The 19,545-nt window shown below is 37.9% G+C and overlaps 1 protein-coding gene across 1 annotated transcript in view; it reads left to right on the forward strand.

The window, feature by feature from the left end:
• The first annotated feature begins 2,463 nt into the window (after positions 1 to 2,463).
• ACTR2 (actin related protein 2) overlaps positions 2,464 to 19,545 on the forward strand; it is a 35,774-nt gene continuing 18,692 nt past the window's right edge. The window contains exons 1-4 of the mRNA XM_032652605.1: positions 2,464 to 2,648; positions 9,796 to 9,906; positions 15,425 to 15,640; positions 19,313 to 19,385. Of these exons, the coding sequence (XP_032508496.1) occupies positions 2,601 to 2,648; positions 9,796 to 9,906; positions 15,425 to 15,640; positions 19,313 to 19,385 (448 nt within the window). The 5' untranslated portion in view covers positions 2,464 to 2,600. The remainder of the gene's footprint in view (positions 2,649 to 9,795; positions 9,907 to 15,424; positions 15,641 to 19,312; positions 19,386 to 19,545) is intronic.

Genomic DNA, 19,545 nt, shown 5'->3' on the forward strand with positions numbered 1-19,545 from the left:
TAATTGCTCTACAATGGTGTGTTAGCTTCTGCTGTATAACAAAGTGAATCAGCCACACGTATCCACATATCCCCATATCCCCTCCCTCTTGTCTCCCTCCCACCCTCTCTATTCCACCCCTCTAGGTGGTCACAAAGCACTGAGCTGACCTCCCTGTGCTATGCAGCTGCTTCCCACCAGCCATCCATTCTACATTTGGTATTGTATATATGTCCATGCCACTCTCACTTCACCCCAGCTTACCCTTCCCTCTCCCCATGTCCTCAAGTCCATTCTGATAGAGATTATATTGAATCTATAGATCAATTTGGAGAGAACCGTCAACTTAACAAGTGTTCAATCCATGATCATGGTATGTTTATTTACCTAGATCTTTGATTTCTCTTAGCAATGTTTTGTAGTTTTCAGCGTATAGGTCTTGCATTACTTTCATTACATTTATTTGGATTTTTCTGATACTCTTGTAAATGGAATTGTTTTCCTTACTTAATTTTCAGATTGTTAGCTGTTGGCATTTATAAATATATTGATTTCTGCATGTAGATCTTGGTAGACTTAATTTTTTAATTTTATTTTATTATGATTATTTTTTGAGGTACGTGGGCCTCTCACTGTTGTGGCCTCTCCCGTTGTGGAGCACAGGCTCCGGACGCGCAGGCTCAGTGGCCATGGCTCACGGGCCCAGCCGCTCTGCGGCATGTGGGATCTTCCCAGACCAGGGCATGAACCCATGTCCCCTGCATCGGCAGGCGGACTCTCAACCACTGCGCCACCAGGGAAGCCCTAGGATTAATTTTTTTAAAGTCTCTGTTTTGTCATGTGTAAAAAGGAAATAGCTGCCTAGCAAGATTTTGTGCAGAATAATATACATACAATTTCAGCAGAAGGCTAGAAATGAAGCTCTCCCCCACACAAAAAAATTCAGTCACCTAAAATGTGAGGTCACATTATTTTGGGGAAAGGGAAATGACCAGGATGAGCCTGGTGCAGAAGGCAGGAAACAGTTGCCAACAGCATTATATCTGTATTTGCATAATCAAGGCGCTTTGCTGCATTTTCATTAGTGTAGCAAATAGATGTTTGTTGATATTTCCTATCATCTGCATGTGGTGATTTTATAATCAGAAGAAAACAAATGTTACTTCTTAAAAAGTAAAAATTAGTAATCCATTTAATTTCATAAAGAGGAAAAGTAAAACGACACAGAAATGCTTGAATTCAATTTGCTGAGACCAATTAAATATAATTCCATGAAAACTACACAGTGTTAGGCAATGGGTCCAGAAAAGACAGACATGTAATTTATGAACTACTGCAAAGTTCAGCAGGCTGAGGTACCTCAATGACTACTGAAGCAGATGCAGGGAAGAGATTCCCCCAAGGCCTCCTACTCAGACTAACTTCTCAAACTTCCAAAAACTATGGCAGCTTTATTTTGATCTTTTTTTAAAATTTGGCTGTCCGCCTTGTGAGATCTCAGTTCCCCCACCAGGGATTGAATCCAGGGCCTTGGCAGTGAAAGCGAGGAATCTTAACCACTAGACCACCAGGGAACTCCCATACTTTGATCTATTTTTATATGTTGGGTTTCCATATAAGATTAAATTTGAATAAAGCATTCTATGCCTTTATAAGGTTTGAAAACCACTGTCTAATAAAAGAACAAAGTGAAACTGAAAAGCAGTCTGGTATTATAATATTGAACTGAGGGCTCATGTAGAGTGGGCCCAGATCACAGAATTCCTGAGTGGCGAGGCCTTGTTTGAAACTGGGGTTGTCTGATTTCAAAGCACAGAGTCTGGGTTCAGATAGGTACATATACTGAAGAGGTGTGAAGCAACATGCTGCTGCAAGGGAAGAGGTGAGCAATGAGGCTGGAATCGTTAAGCACCTACTCTTGTTCACTTGACTAAGGGCGAACCGGGCAAAGACAGATTGGGCTGGAATTGGAGGAATCGGTGTAAACGCGCGATTTCATGTGTCTGTACCATCGCAGCTCTGCCCACTGAAAAGGCCTACAATGATACACCAAGCCTCATTCAATGGTGGGGTTAGCAAGGCTGTCTGCCGCCTCCCGCCCTCCCGGCAGGCTTCTCTGTCACATTCCATTGCGGTCTCGCCACAGACCAGATAGCTTTCATCTGCCTGCGCCTCCTTCAGCCGGGTAAGAGGAGCCCCCAACTCCTGCCACGCCTTAAGGAGAAGACCGCAGAGGCCACCACCTCGGCGGCCATTTACACCCGGTGAACCGGCAACAAGACGCCGACAAGAAAAACCTGCATGGGCGGCGACCCTGAAGGCGGAGCTGGAACCGAAGCCGGAAACGGCGCCGTGGGCGGGACCTCGGGCTCCTTTGTTTCTTATTGGAGCTCACCGCTGCCAGTCTCGGCCTCCTCCCTCCCGTCCTCACCTCTTCCGCGCCGGCAGTCAGTAGGTGGCGGGCAGGGGCGGGTAGGGGCGGACTGTCACTTCCGGGTGGGAGAAAAAAGCTGGGCCGCGGGAGAGGCCGGGAAGACGGAGGAGGAGGAAGAGGAATCGACGGACGGCGGAGGTTGTACGTTGTTCGGTGGCGGCGGCTCCGGCTCTCTTACGGGCGCACTATGGACAGCCAGGGCCGGAAGGTGGTGGTGTGCGACAACGGCACCGGGGTAAGCACTTCGCGGGGAGGCTGCAGCGGCTACAGGATCGGGCAGGGGATGAGCGAGGGGCGCACGAGCCCTTGGCGCCCGGGGCTGCACCCCTGGGCCCTCGGCCCCCGGGGCCAAGGGGCCAGGGCCTCGCTTCCCGCCTCCGTGGGTGTGGCGCGCGAGAGGGTCGGGCCCCTTAGTTTCCCCGAGCCCGCCACTCCCGCAGCTCGGGGTCAGGACGGCGGGCGAGGCCGGCACTGGATGGGGTTCCCACCTGCTGCCCGGCCGGGGCCGGCCCCGCGCTGGAGCCGCGGGATTCTGGCTGGCTAAAGGGCCGGAGGGGTAAAAGGCTGGGTTTGTGTGTTCCAAAAGGGCTCCATTCCCCAGGGTTGCCGGTGTGTAAAAAGAAGATCAAGAGGCCTTCCTCTTCCTGTATAGTTGAAGATACAGAACGGGAGGCAGGAAACGGGTTTAAAGAAAAAAGGGAAGTGCTGTCATGCAGTGAGCCTCAGTCCTTTCGCAGTGTTTGTTTTTTTGTTTTCTTGTTTTTTGAGGGGAAGGGAGACCAGGTCGGCAGCGCATCATTTACTTTTTGTTCTGCATGCTGGAAATTTGGCCCAGGTACAGCCCCGCAGAGACCAGTGTGTTCCAGTGGTTGATCTTGCACCCTTTAAGGCCCAAGTGTTAATTCCACTAACCTTAGGGGAAGTTAATCAGTTTGGGTACCCCTCCTCCTTTTTTTCCTTACTTGCAGAATACAGGTAATGTTAGTATTTAAGATTCTAAAATGCAAATAATTGTAAAAATCTGAGTAAAACACTGATATAGAAATTATTTGAAAGTTGTTTCTTTCAATCGCCCCCCCCCCAATTAAAAAATGTATTTTGGGCAGCAAAGTCAGCAAATTAGAAGACAGAAGTGTTACTTATTTTGGATGAGTTCTGTAGTGATCACTTCCCCCTACATTACAACAAGTCCTAACCATCTTGGAGCTGCAGTATTTTGTGACTTTTATCCCCTTCCTTCCATAAATGTGATAGATGAATTAAAATATATTTTATTTGAACTTTAAAGCCCTTTGGAAACTGGATTGTTGAGGGGAAAAAAGAGCTGATATTCACTGCTATAATGCTGCCCTTGATTGAATTTGTTAGACTTTTACAAGCAATGCTGATATTAGCTTTATCTGACCTAAGTTAAAAACGGATAAGAGTAAGAAGACATCCATACAAAATGGAATAGTACTTAAAGAAAAGGAGGCAGGTCCACCACTATAGAAACATTTTTAAGATCTATTGTTAAGTTTAAAAAAAAGTTTTACAGCAATTCCATCTTTATTAAAGATATTTATGTGTCCACAAATGTATGTGTATATGAAAGTTTTGGCGGAATTCATAAAAAATGTATGTTCGTAGTGGTTACCTGTGAGACTAGGGATAAGAGTGAGGTAAGGTGGGAAGGACTTCATCACCCTTCTGAATTATTGGAAAACTGTTCTTTGTTTTTTTAACAAACCATGTATTGTTAAACTATCTCTAAATGAAACTAACTATAAACATGTATTACTTTTACAGTTAAAGGTGCTTTTTAAAAAATATTAGCCTGATTCCCACTGTAGCTCAAATTGACCTCTAAATAAATGTAAATCTTTAAAAGTTGATGTTAATATATTTTGTTTTGTGAATAGGTCAGCTTTTTTCTTTAGAAATTGAAGTCAGTTATGTTTTAATGGATTCCTCCTCTTTGAAGGACAGTGAACCCTGTTTTTGTAGTATATGTTTTCTCATAATATTTAGGGTTTTTTTTTCTTCTTCTTTTTTTTAAAAAATTTTCTTTTTGGCTGCACCGCATGCAGGATCTTAGTTCCCGGACCAGGGATCGAACCCGCGCTCTCTGAGGTGGAAGCGCGGAGTATTAACCACTGGACAACTGGGGAAGTCCCATAATATTTAGTTTTTATGTTACTATTTCATTAGTTTATCTGTGTTAGAAAACTGATTGTATATTATTGATTAGTCTTATGTCTAATCCATAATTTAAGAATCTTGTTTCTTAAGACAAACGATCAGTTACTATGACATAAATAGAAAAGTGTAGTTAATTCAAACAAAAACTTACATATTTGGTGTTATGTTTCTAGTTACTTTAAAATTTTTATCCAGATTTTCTATAGGACATGGTAGACTTCAAATGAAGAAACAGCTCTGATGTGGTATGTAGTCATGAATGCTGTGATATTACTGAAAATTTAGAGAATTAGGAACCACTTAGATTCTGTATTTCTTATGGTTATACTTCATAGTCAGTTTGATTTTATTTAGGTACCTGAAGGTCTAATGATTCCTCTATGATTAAATAAAGAAGATATTAAAATTAAATTTCTAAAAACTTATGGAAATAGTTGTTACTCCAAAGCAATTTGCCTCTTACACATTTTAGGTGTTAAAATTATAGGTATTTGAGAACTTGATTTTTTTTTTTAATTTATTTATTTATGGCTGCGTTGGGTCTTTGTTGCAGTGCGTGGGCTTCTCATTGCGGTGGCTTCTCTTGTCGCGGAGCACGGGCTCTAGGCGCGAGGGCTTCAGTAGTTGTGGCACACGGGCTTAGTTGCTCCATGGCATGTGGGATCTTCCTGGACCAGGGCTCGAACCCGTGTCCCCTGCATTGGCAGGTGGATTCTTAACCACTGCACCAACAGGGAAGTCCTGAGAACTTGATTTTTTAAGCCCCTCTGGCAGGCCCTGAATCAAATGCCCTAAGAGTAGGTGAGTTCTTGTGATCACGTGCCAGATGTTGGTCCCGCTCTTCTTCCTCACTAGCTCCCAAGCTGACCACTGTCTCTTTTCCTCCTAGAGGAGGAAAAGCTCATCCATTTCCAGTACTTTATGCATTTCACCTTCATAACCATTCAAACCTAAAATGGAGCCTTTGGTCCAAACCTGCACCTAAAATAGAGCTGCGGAAAGTGGCCAAATAGGTGAAAATGTGGAGATCTGCTTAGGCTTGGGTGCCTTACAAGAGTTGGGCCTGGGCCCCTGGTGTTGTATATTCTTTTACCAAACTTGGGTGATTTCATCAACATTGAGTTAGTTCACCAACAGTGAAGACTTCTGGCGTGCCTACTGTGTGACTGGTATAATTTTTAGGGTCTAGTGATACAAAGTAGCTTATAGTGTTAGGTAATTATACTTTTACAATTCACATTTGTAGTATTATGGCCTTTATCAGGCTTATACAGATTTATATAATGAATTTAGGACTGTTTGAGTTAGAAACAAATCAGAAACAGGTTTGGTTTCACCCTATAAAATGCTTTGGAATAGGGCTTCCCTGGTAGCGCAGTGGTTGAGAGTCTGCCTGCCGATGCGGGGGACACGGGTTCGTGCCCCGGTCCAGGAAGATCCCACGTGCCGCAGAGCGGCTAGGCCCGTGAGCCATGGCCGCTGAGCCTGCGCTTCCGGAGCCTGTGCTCCGCAACAGGAGAGGCCACAACAGTGAGAGGCCCGCGTACCGCTAAAAAAAAAAAAAAAAAAAAGTGCTTTGGAATAAATATAATAAATATTTTAGTGGTCTGAGATCAGAATAATCACTATGCAATTAAATTAATATGTCAATACCATCAATTTAAATTAATAAAGGAAAAATACAAATTAAATAAGTCCAAATGAGGCTTTATAAATCCCAGTTTATTTTTTGAGGGAGAAAGGTACTTTTAGAGCAAGTGTAGATGAGCTTTTTTTTGTTGCTTGAAAGAACATTATATTGTTCATGTTCTTACCATTTGATGACTCAGTAGGAAGTAAGGGAGCCAGTTTAAACCACAGTGCTATGAAGAGGAAACTATATATGGTAAAATCTATTTCTTAAACACAGCCTTACTGCACACAATGAGAGAACTAAGCCACCAAGTCTTAAAATGATTGGAATGGGGGGAGGTATCTCCAGGATTAAAAATGATACCAAACAAATAATTTTAAAAAGAATATTTTCTTTGTATTTTATTACATCACGGTTTAGATCTTTTAAAAAATACTTACTTTTTACAAGAAAGGAAATGCCAGGTTGTCTGTTGGTTATATGTTATTGAGAAATACATCATTGTAATTATATTCTTGTTATTGTAACTGTTAATGCTTTCACATTTGAAATAATGTGAAATAGTGCAGCACTTGCCATTTTGACCAAACACTAGTACCCTGTAGTAATGCTAGCACTGGATTACTATGGCAGCATCTACTTCCAGTAAGCTACTGCTTAAGTGGAATAAATGATTTCATTAATAAGTGATTGGTATCTTTAATTTGAACTAAAAGCCAAATTTCCATTTTTTATAAAGCACAGGAATAGTAGTTTACAGTTATTTTTATAGTTTCAGGAGTTCTTAATTTTTTGTCATCTTACCTCAGGCACTTGGCAAATATTTTGTCCCGTGAAGTATGCTCAGACAAGAATTTCAAGATGCAAACTACCCATCTATAATTGTTCAGATTATAATCAGTAAACGTTGAGTGATGTGATTATGGATTTACTGTGTTGCACGTTTCCCAGTGTGTTTGGCTCAGAATGAGGGGAGGCACGTCAACCTTCGCAGCCTCCTCCCTGCACCAGGACTTGGCTTACGCCCCATCCCAGGCTCCTGCCCCACCTTTACCTTATGTTACGATTTCTCACTTAAATCATTTGTTTACATTTAATATGCTAAAAATGCCCTTACAAACTTGTAGGTTCTTTTTTCATTCATTGTGTCATTTTTTTTAAGAACATTTATACCCATGTGAGCATGTTCAGTCTGGTGAATGGACACTTTTGACCCACCCAGTGTCCTTATCTGTTCATTATGTTAATACATAAGAATTTAATGTCTACATTGTATTTGGTTTCTATATTTGGAACATATGTATAAATTATGACTAAAGCTGGTGATCATGACAAATTTTATTTATGTAGAAATTTGGATATGGTGGGGTAATGAGAAGAGATTCTCTGGTTTTGCACCTGATTTCAGTTCACATCAAGTGAGCTGGCTTTTGACTTAAGAACAAAAGCGAGTTTGATTTAGAAGAGAAGCATGTGAGAGGTTTTTTCATTTTCTTTTAATTTGAATAGACTAGAAAATACTAAGTAGTATTCTTTTCCTCTGTGGCAGTTGTCACTCCAACTCTTTCTGGGTCACATTGTTAAATTATTTGGGAAGACGTGGAAAAATGGACTAGCATTTCTGAATTCTGTTGAACACTTTTTTAGGGTGGGAAGTGTACTGCTCTTTATCAACCACTATTCAAATGGAGAGAGAGTTATGAGCAAGCAGGTAATCTATTGCATATGCCATCATATCACAGTAACTTCTGCCTTGGAAGCTAATCCGGTCAGAATTGTATCATAGTTTTAGAAATGGGTATGTGGCTGAATGGTAAACTAAGCAGGACTAGATTTTGTGAGTTTGGAAGAAAACCTATCTGAGCAGTGTGTTTTATGTAGTTTCTAAAATGTAAACGTGAACTGAGGAGATACGAATTCAGGTGGTATTGGAAATATGCAATTTTTAAATTTTAGGCATATTTTTCATACCGGTAGCTTTAGTCTGCTAAAGACATGACTTCAACATATTTTTAAGAGCTCTATATATAAAAGACTTGAAATTATGCATGGCAGAATGTTCTAGACTATTTATAATTAAATGTGGTTCATCAACATCATTTCCAACAAGATTGTCTTTGCAGTAGAAAAATTTTATATTTTGGAGGGTTAGTCAGAAGTCAGTGAGTTTCAGGTAGTTGCTAACCTTTACCACTATCAAACAAAACAGTTCCTTGTATATAACACCTTTCTCTCCACTTCTGTGTTATTACTATCATGCATCACATTCAGTTTCTGTTTTTCTTCTTAATTCTTCTAAGAGAATATGGTACCCGAAGCCATGGAACAATAGACTTTCTCAATATTAAACATATTCTCTAGGTTAAAATAATCATAGTATCATACGGGTCAACAGCAAAACTGCTAATATTTATTGATCAGTTAAATAATATGCATTTAGTATGTGTCAGACACTGTTCTAGGTGCTTGGGATTCATCAGTAGACACAAAAATCCTTGCACAGTGTACCTACCATACATTGAATAAAGGCTTGGTAAGAGAGAGGGTAGAGACTGATTGCATTTCCTTTCTTTTATAGCTTCTTCCTCCCACCCTGAAGTCTTAAACTGCCTTTTCCTTGTAATGGCTGCTCTTAAAAATAAGTCTAAACAGACTGTATTATTGGTATAAGAACTAAAAACCCTTGGTTCTATTTTCAGTTTTACTGTAGATTGTTAAATCTCCTAGTACATCAGTTTCTTATTCATAAAATGGAAGTATTATTAGAATCAGTGATATGTCCTCATTGGAGAAGTACACTATCTGAATATGAAATTATGTCATTTGTTATTACTGAATACGTTTGTCTAAATATAAAGATGTAAATAGCCCAAAATGCCTAATAAATGTTTATTTTGATGCTAGTCCATATGCCATTTGATTTTCCCATTTTCAAAAATGGGGTTGCTTAAGTGAATTGCCAGACATGAATGAAAAGCTGCTTTAGTTCTGTTCATTTTCTGACATTTCTCTTTTAAAAATCCTTAGCATTTGTTGAGTGAATTTGTCCGTTCCCCTCTGTGCATCAAGGCAGTGGGCTCCAGCATGAACTGCTCAGCTTAGCTCCCTGTGGTGGGGAGACCTAGGCACTAAATAAGCAGTTAACTAGTAAGGAAATGGGAACTCTGGTAGTAGTGCCATAAAGGAAATAAATGGAGGATATGATAGATGGGGTGACTACTTTGGGTAATTTGAAAGCAACAAAAGTTTAAAATATTATATAAATGCAAAGTGGTACTTTTCAGATACAGTTTTTTTTTTTTTTGCGGTACGCGGGCCTCTCACTGCTGTGGCCTCTCCCGTTGCGGAGCACAGGCTCCGGACACGCAGGCTCAGTGGCCATGGCTCACGGGCCTAGCTGCTCCGCGGCATGTGGGATCTTCCCGGACCGGGGCACGAACCCATGTCCCCTGCATCGGCAGGCGGACTCTTAACCACTGCGCCACCAGGGAAGCCCTCAGATACAGTTTTTAAAAGGATAATATCATAAATACCTTGACACTAACCCACTTTTACTGTTCTTTTCCAGTTTGTGAAGTGTGGATATGCAGGCTCCAACTTTCCAGAACACATCTTCCCAGCTTTGGTTGGAAGACCTATTATCAGATCAACCACCAAAGTGGGAAACATTGAAATCAAGGTAATATTTTATTTATTGATAAATGAGGAGCAAACCCTGTGAGGTGTTCTTTGAATTAAGTAGTTTTAAAATGTGATGCCTTGAAAAGCAAAGGAGGAGGGCCGAATTTCTTATATTTAAAATTTTTATCAACACCTGAAGCAAGGCACCAGAAACTGAAGTTAATTTCATCTGACTTTAAGTATAGCTTGATGCCATTACTCTCTGAATGAAGTAAAATACTTAGTAAGATTTTTATGTTGATGTGAATACTATATTAGTGACTTAAAGTCCTATTACCTAATATACTTTTTAAAAGAAATCAGCCTGGTATTTTTATGTCTTTCAGTTCCATATATTTTTCTATGTTAGCGTCTCTTTGGGACCTAAGATTTTTCCTTCCCATGTTCTCATGGCCTGATCCCCCTACATTTTTATATAGCTAGTCAGGAAACACAGGATATAAATCTTATTGGTTTCTCTTTTCACCAGTATAACTGATTTCCATAGTGTGCAGGAGGAAGCTGTGCAAGTCTTTATTTGGCCTTGTATTTATCTTAGCACCAGGAGAGGGAAGGGAATATTGTCATTGCCTACCTACTGTACTTAACATGAGTGACTGGATGTTAAGGGTGATAGATTTTTATCTTCTATTAAAGGGATTGAAAATCAAGTGGGAGTTACAATATTGTAGAAGAAAAAGAATCAAAAGTCAGTGGTCACCAATTGACTTAAATTTTTCAGGTGGCCTAGGGATCAGGTTATACAAAATGCAGTAACATTTAGGGGCCCTTTTACTGAATCATTTGTGAACGGACTAGCATTGTTGGTCCTATCTGGACAGTCCTTGGCAAGACTTCACTGAATTGTTAGTGTGTGAGTTAGTGTGTGCCTCTCTGGAACGTTTATTTGAGATGTCTAGGAAGGTGGTAGTAGGTGGTAGAAGTTTGCTACTTGGTGGCTCTCTGCTGTTGGGACTAGAGAATTGAATTACACAATGAATAAAAGTACAAACTGAAACTTAGGTTCTGTGTTAATTTTTTAAAGACTTAAAAGAGTGAATGATTCTGGCCTCTGTTTTGTTATGTTACAATCGGAAGGGATACTCAATATGAGAGGTTTTTTGTTTTTGTTTTGGGGGTTTTTTTAGGGTCTTTTGGGAATTTTGTGGAATTCTGTATTCTCTTTTTGTGAACTCCTTTCGTTCTGATTGAATTCAATCTTAAATGAACTCAACTTAAAATTTAGCTAATAATAGTGATAAGGATAAACTTTTTAATGATGTTGGAAGTCACACTTTTATTCAGTATCAGCCTTTTAAAGAAGAATGGCTTTTTTATATACTTTATGGATAATAACATTTTTGAGGTATGAAGATACATATAGCTATTTTTATTGACCAGCATAGTCATAATAATTACCATTTTCTTGCTTTTTAAGGCCAAGTGATAGAAATGAAACTAGATGATATCCTAATAAGACGTTTTTGCTAAGGAATTCCCCAGTAGCATTTGCTCGTATGGTTTGTCAGTCTGTGTTCGATTGGCTCACTTCTGTTCAATCTGCTTAATCTTTTAAGTCTTTCAAGTTAATTTGTCTTCCAGTAGAAAACAGTGAAAGAAAACAGACCTGTGTCAAATTTAACTTGACTACTAGAGCTTGGAAAGTCAACTCTAAATACCCTTTACTTACTCAGCTAGACCTTTTCTGCTATTTATTTTCCTTAATTAAGGTTCTTAAATTCAGTAACGAATTAAAGAAATATGACGTTTTTGGAATTCCTATGCTTAGTGGATTGATTTATACTTTTTGTGTCTTGTTAGCTAAAATGTGGTAGACTAAAAACTGGAAATTTAAATTGTTTAATGAGTTTATTTTCATTCAGGAGTAATAACTGTCCATGCTAATTCGGCCCTAATTGTTAACTCCATAAACTGTAGTAGTACTGCATCTGACCTCGACCTAATTTGTCTCTATTGCTTGTATGTTTAAAAATTTCAGTGAGGATTTTATTTAGGCCTTTTCTGACTCTTACTTCTACCTTCTCTCTCTTCACCTTTCTTGACCTGTTGAAGTAGAATAACAAAAAGATGGTAAGTGAGGTTACACACATGCTCTCTGTTTGTTTTCCACTTTTGCTTGGTGGGACAGTAGTTGTTGTTTTGTGTCCCTTTGGTATTGGGGAGGGGGGTAATTCCATATTTTAATTTTTTAATTTTTAAGTACTTTGATTTTTAACCTTTTTCATTGCTTCAATTTGGTAGCAACTAATTAAGTCCTATACTTTCCTGATTGCATACAATGGACCAAATCAGAACTAATTACTAACGTAGTTTTGAATTGTTTTCCTTGTGTTTTTTGTAGATGAATGTTACGATTAAAATGGAATGTGGTGTGCCTTTTATTAGAAACCAAGTGGCTTTATTTAGGATATGTGTGATCCAGAAAATTGGGGTGAAGTTGTTGCATTTGGATAAATCCACTTTATTGACCATTGTTAAATTGAACACTGCCTGTCATAGCCTCTATATATATGTGTATATATTTGCATCCAGTACAGTATCATATGTGTATTTAATAAACTGAGTAAAATTTTAATGTGCAAATGAACTATAAATAGTAAAGGGGGAGAAAAAGAGATTGACTTGTTTCCTATATTATCTTTATCGATGAGCAGATTTTGCATTATCTGAGTATAAATAAGAAAAAGGTGGAAGTCTTGTAAGACTTTCGCATAGACAATAGATTCTTCCTCTAAATAAATACCATTGTGTGGCACCTTTTTCTTTTGAACTAGAACTAGGCGCATCCCAGGCAATTGACTCTTTCACCATATTTTTCTGTGGTAGTCAAAGTGCTTTCTGTAGTAGATATTTTCAAGTTTGTTTGTTTTTAATATTATTTGTAAGCAGCTTTGACAGAGATTAATATCAGGCCTTTCTAGTGATATGTATTTTAACTAGTAACAGTAACTTTGTGAAGTTTTCTTTTGAATAAACAAAAGCATTTAAAAGTGGAAATTCCTACATTTATCCTAAATAAAAGATCATGCATTTGTCTTAAAATCTGGAGGAGATTAAGAAAAAAGTGTACTTGTAGAGAACAGTGTAGGCTTAATTTAATGTTTTTTATGAAATTTTGTTCTAGGAATTTAATTGTGGTTTTAAAGTATATTTGCTCTACTTTTAATTTGAGGTGACATTGTTCAGAATGATTCTTGGCAAATCTCATCTACATTGCCTGCTTTTCATAAAATATAAATGCTTTTATAACAAAATCTCAGACAGTTACTATAATTTTTCATTCTTTCAGGTAATAGGTGATGGTTTAGGCTTGGTCCAATGATGAGGTGGGTGGTAAAAAACTAAGGCCTGATCTGATGGCTTATAATTTTGGTCTTGGAGGTGTGGGCAAGTTACATAACCTTTTATCATTTTGGGGTTTTGGAAGTTAAAATGTTCTAAGGAAAACTATATGTTTTAGGATTTTTTGAAATAAAATTTTAGATATCGATATGTTTTTAAATTAGGTAGCTTGAGTTAGTCAAGACTATTTGCACTAATTTGATAAGTTAATACTCGTTTTCTTCCATTTTAAATGTCCTCTTTGTTCAGAGGGATGGTAAGATACTCAATGCCAGATGTTTTTTTCAGTTAATTATTTATGGTATGTGTGCCCTAGAAGTAGATCCATGACACTTTTATTTTGAGTTGGCATTAGATCAGACATATGTAAGCCTCTATTCTTGCATGGAATAAAAACTAAACAGTCTGATGAAATCAGACCAGACTTATACTAAATTTGTTGAAATGTAGTTGTGTATATATATCGATGATATAAACCATCTAATTATCTGATCTGTTATTACCTTGTATAACACAAAGAAAGATATATTCTAGAAGAAAGTAACAAAATTGTATATTAAGTTATATTGATGGCCAAAAGTAATATATGTACTTGGAGGTTTAAATTCCTCCCCCTAACATTTTATTAAGACGTGTTTAGAATACACGGCAAAGTTGGAGGAATTTTGCAGTGAAACCCATACATCCATCACCTAGATTCTGATATTAATGTTTACTATACTGATATATCACATATCTATCCATTTATCCATCTGTCAGTCCATCAGTGTATCTTGTCTTTTGATGTATTTGAAATTATCAGTATACTTCTCCATAAGTAATTCAACAAATGCATGTCAGTTACTAGAGTTCACAAATATAGATTTTTAGTTTTGCATTTTCCTATCAGATGATTCTAAATAGTTAATATTTAAGCAATTTGAGTATTAAGTTATGGTAAATTAACTTTATACGAAATTAGTTGCAACAGAAAAGTTTTAGTGAACATTTCTAGCATGTGCTTTAACTTTGTTTTTCCTTTTTGTTGTTGCTTTCAGTGGATTTTCTGGAAATCTGTTTGGTTTTTTTTATTGGTGTTGTTTTTAGAGTCTTCATCCTTGTTTATCTCTTCTCTTTTTTTTTAATAGTTATTTTTAAAAGTTTTAAAGTCATACATGTATTTAAACTTCTGTTTTAAAATATCCTAAGGTCTTATAGCAAATAGTAGCTATTTCTGATACTAGGGGTATTTTTTTTAATTGAATTCATCAGTATATGTAGAAATCAAGATTATTTAGCATTTTGACTAGCCGATTTCTAAAATAAGTTTAAATTCTGGGACATCGTTAGCCTTATTATACACACAAAATTTGACTTTTGAAATGTGGGTCATCTTAAGTATGCTGTCATTGGAGACAAGACTTGTGAGTATTCTGCTTCGTGTGTAATAGCATAGTTTTCCAGTATTATACTTTAAGATTGAAGATGTCGCTCATGAGATAATTTTAAAGAAGAATTGCTTCTCTTTGTCTTAATTTTTTGTATCTCTACAAATTATCATTCATCTTGGTGAGGCATATATTGAAACTTAATTTCAATTCTAATTGAGGCATATATAGGTAGAAGTTTGTGAAATTTACAAGTTATGTGGTGCCTATGTCCATTCTTACAGTGTAATAAGACATCCTTTTATTTTTTGCTTCTCATTATGCTTTGTAGTAGTTACACTTATCATTTGATATTTAGTACAAAGAAATGTGCTGCATGCATTGAGCATTTTTCTACAAGTTTTTTTTCCCTGATGTGCTATCTCACGTATCACAGGCCTTATTTTTTGAACATTTGAGCAAAAGAAACAGATGAAACCTCATACAAAACCCTCCAAAATATGAAAATGTGGGGTTTATTTGTGCTAATGCTCTTCTTTTGGAAACATATGTATTAAAGGTAAGGTCAATTTATTGATTTAAACCACGCTGTACATAAAAATTTATTATTCATGACTAAGATTTGCAAGGCATTGTTCATGAAAGAAAAGACCTTTTTAACTTGTGGAATGAAGAACTTTGTCTGAAAGTGCCAGAAAGATTAAAATTAATTATTCCCAAGTTTTCCAAAATATTATGAGAGGATAATTTTCTGAAGGTATTTTATACAAAAATTTGGTCTAAAGCTTTGATATTATAATTTTCTAGGATCTTATGGTTGGTGATGAGGCAAGTGAATTACGCTCAATGTTAGAAGTTAATTACCCAATGGAAAATGGCATAGTACGAAATTGGGATGACATGAAACACCTGTGGGACTATACATTTGGACCAGAGAAACTTAACATAGATACCAGGAATTGTAAAATCTTGCTCACAGAACCTCCTATGAACCCAACCAAAAACAGAGAGAAGATTGTAGAGGTAAGTTTTTAGATGGGTTGCGCACATATGTGTTTCTGTGATGTGATGTTAAAGCACATGTTTTTTCTTTTATCTTACTGTTGTCCTTAAGAATAAAGGGAATAAGAATAATTGTTATTTTCTCCCAGATCCTATTTATTGAGCACCTAACTATGTTAGTCATTACTTATAAGTAGAATATACCAGTAAACAAAGCGAAGTCCTGCTGCCGTGGAGTTTATCCTCTAGCAGGGGAAAACGGACCAAAAGAGCAAAAAGTGAGTTAATTGAATGGTTTGTTAGAAGATAATAGATGCTAAAGGGAAAAAAAAGAGTAGGTTAAGGGGGATGGGGAATGTAGGGAGGCTGCGTTTTTCATAGAATGTGGTAGTATGTGTCTGTGAGAAGGTGATATTTAAACAAAGGGAGTTAGCCAGAATATATTTGGGAAGAGCATTCCAGGCAAAGGGAGTAGCCAGTGTAAAGGTCTTGAAATGGGAGCAAGCCTGGCATATTAGAGAGTCAGCAAGGAAGCCAGTGTGGGAGAGCAACAGGAGACGAGGTGGGAGAAGTAATGGGGCAATCTAGGGCCATGTAGGCTCTAATAGGGAATTAGATTTAAACTCCAAGTGAAATGTACAAGGAAGGGACATGCTCAATTTAGGTTCCTGTGGCTGCTGTGTTGAATGTAGATAGAACATAAGGAGGCAAGGGTACAAGAGAGACCAGTTTGGAGACTTTTTCAGTTACCTAAGCACAAGTTAATAATGGTTAGGATTAGGGGTAGTAGCAGAGAAGGTAATGAGAAGTGGCCAGATTGTGGCTCTGTTTTGAAGGTAGGGCCAAAATATATTCTGATTTCTTAGATGTGGGTAATAGAGGGATAACGGCAAAGATTTCGCTTGAGTAACTGGAGGATGGGGAAAGACTGAGATAGTAGAAGAGGATTTGGGAGGGAAATGGATCAGCAGTCCAGTTTTGGACGTGTTAGGTCTTCATTAGACATCCAAGCAAAAATGTTAAGTAGATGGTTATTAAGATCAAGTTCAGGAGAAAAGTCTGGGACTGGGGATAAAAACTTGGGAGAGTCATGAGGATATAGATAATATGGTTCACCAAAGAAGTGATAGTAGACAGAGGTGAGAAAGCGAAAGGCCAGGGAGATAGAGGAGAGCTGGGAAAGGAGGTTGAAACGGCTAATGAGGTAGGCAGTTACAGAGAGCAGAAAGTCTACATTCTTAATAGTTTAGATAGGTAACTTTTCAAGGTTGTCTTTCATTTTGTTATATTGAGATAGAAACCTTTAATTGCTTTGTATTTTAGTAGCTTTCCAGATACTACTTAATGTAAATATCTTGTTTTACTCAGTGGCTATCTTCAGATGTTTATGGAAATTTTGGAAGAGATTTAGAATTTTTATATTAAGTGTTTTAAAATTTTGAGATCATGGTTTTAGCTACAGAATCCATATCATTTCTTATGGTTCGTATTTTATTACTTTTTTCCTCTAGCCACCCCTAAAACTATGAAAGATGGGCTTTATTGTATTAGCTCATATTTTAATTGCATTTTACACTTTCTGGGTTTTTTTTGTTTTTGTTTTTTTGCACGGGCCTCTCACTGTTGTGGCCTCCCCTGCTGCGGAGCACAGGCTCCGGACACACAGGCCCGGTGGCCATGGCTCATGGGATGTAATTTCTATGTAATTTCTCCGCGGCACGTGGGATCCTCCCGGACCGGGGCACGAACCCGCGTCCCCTGCATCGGCAGGCTGACTCTCAACCACTGCGCCACCAGGGAAGCCCCATTTTACACTTTCTGAATGGTTTACAATCACTAATACTTTGTGATGGATAAGTAGTCATTTGTAATTGCTATTTATTTTTAGCAACTCATTACAAAATCAGAGTGAAGAGATATTTTTGCATTAAATCAAAAGATTACTACACAAGGAAACCTTTCAGAAAGTAACACAATACCAGAATGAAAGCCAAGTTTTCTTTCAAATGAAAAGTTAGGGAGATGACAGGTATAGTGTCATCCACTAACTAGCTATTTGACTAGGACACATACTTTTTTAATCTGCAAAAATGACAAGAATTAGTCTTACTGCACTCTAAGGTCTCATCTTTAGTTTAATGCTCCTTTTTACTCATGAGTGCAAACTTGGCTATGATTGATAATGCCCTACTTCATCTCATCCAGAAAGTTGTATTAGAACTACAGATACTTTTTAATGATCTTATAAGTAAAAACAAATTCTAACAGACTGTCAAGTTGATAAATGCAAATACAGTTGACCCTTGAACAGTGCAGGGTTAGGGGTGCCAACCCCCCTCGATCAGACATTTGTGTATAACTTTACATTTGGCCCTCTTTATTCCAGTTCTGCATCACTGGATTCAGCCAATCTCGGATCATGTAGTGGTATAGTATTTATTTACTGAAAAAAACCTGCAATTAAGTGGACCTGCGCAGTTCAAACCTGTGTTTTCAAGGGTCAACTGTATAGCATTACTCTTCCATTTTCATCCCTGTGGTGGGGGAATAAAGGATGATGGAGTAGAATACTACTTAGAATATCTAGTTGTTTAATTGATGAGTATGTGTTTCAGAGATGTAAAATTTATTTATGTATGTATGTATTTTAGAATTTTTTTATTTTTTTAATTGAATTTTATTGAAGTATAGTTAATTTACAATGTTGTGTTAGTTTCAGGTGTACAGCACAGTGATTCAGTTTTGTTGGTCTTGGTTTTGTTTTTGGCTGCACCACGCTGTATGAGGGATCTTAGTTCCCTGACCAGGGATCGAACCTGTGCTCCCTGCAGTGGAAGCACGGAGTCCTAACTGCTGGACTGCAGGGAATTCCCCAGAGTTGTAAAATTTAAATTCTGTATAATTCCTATTGTGGTCAGTTGTAAAATTTCTAAATATGAGATATTCATAGCGGTAGTCAGCACTGCCAATCAAGGAATGCTCAGTGTAGATGACAGAGAAAATCCTATAGGATGTTCCCAGCCAACCTGCACTACAGAGAATGAGCATGGTTGGGAGCAGAGAGGGCATGAGGGAACTCCTCCCTGCAGTGTACCTTGGCAGAGAGTGGAACGCAGCCTTGGCTCCAGTGGGGAGGGCAGGCTCAGCTGCTGAGCATTCAGGATCTGCCAGCATTCAGGAGTTGCTGTGTTTATTTTTGTTTTCCTGCCCCACTGTTTTATTACCTTTTTTTTTTTTTTTAACTGCTGGAGGTAGAGCCACAGTCTTTCTTGGCCCAGGTTGAGGGAGAGGGATGCGAAGGTAAGCAGTTAAGCAATTTCTATAGTTTGTCTTTAAATTAAAAGATATTTCCTTTAAGGGACATCAGTTGAGAAGAAAGCCTTGTTCAAAAGCAGAATGCTTTCTTTCACTCTAATTAGCCATTAACTAAAACACTCAGAAATCTTTGCTTTGTAGCACTTATGAAATGCTTGGGGACTTAGTGTGTATTCAAAAATCTGTCCCCCAAATTGGAGCTCTGTGACAGCAGGACTTCAGTAGAGGCAAAAAGAGCTAAAGAGAATGGAGGATTCTTTTGGGTTCTTTGATTCTATTTTGGATAGCTAATCCACTCTGACCATCAAGAAACCTTATACATACTTACTATGTAATTTCTAAATACTAATTTTTTTCCCTTTCCTTTTGCATTTTCAGGTAATGTTTGAAACTTATCAGTTTTCTGGAGTGTATGTAGCCATCCAGGCAGTTTTGACTTTGTATGCTCAAGGTAGGTGAAGCTTAACTTTTAGTATAATCAGTTCAGCAAATATTTATTAAATATGTTTGATGTCAGAGGAGTTTGATTTTTCGGTAAGTTGTAAGTCCCAGAAGAGCACAATATATATGTATTTATATTTATTCAAATATTTAAAATATTCAGATATTTC

This window comes from Phocoena sinus, chromosome 13, assembly GCF_008692025.1.
Source record: "Phocoena sinus isolate mPhoSin1 chromosome 13, mPhoSin1.pri, whole genome shotgun sequence".
In the NCBI taxonomy this organism is placed as follows: Eukaryota; Metazoa; Chordata; class Mammalia; order Artiodactyla; family Phocoenidae; genus Phocoena; species Phocoena sinus.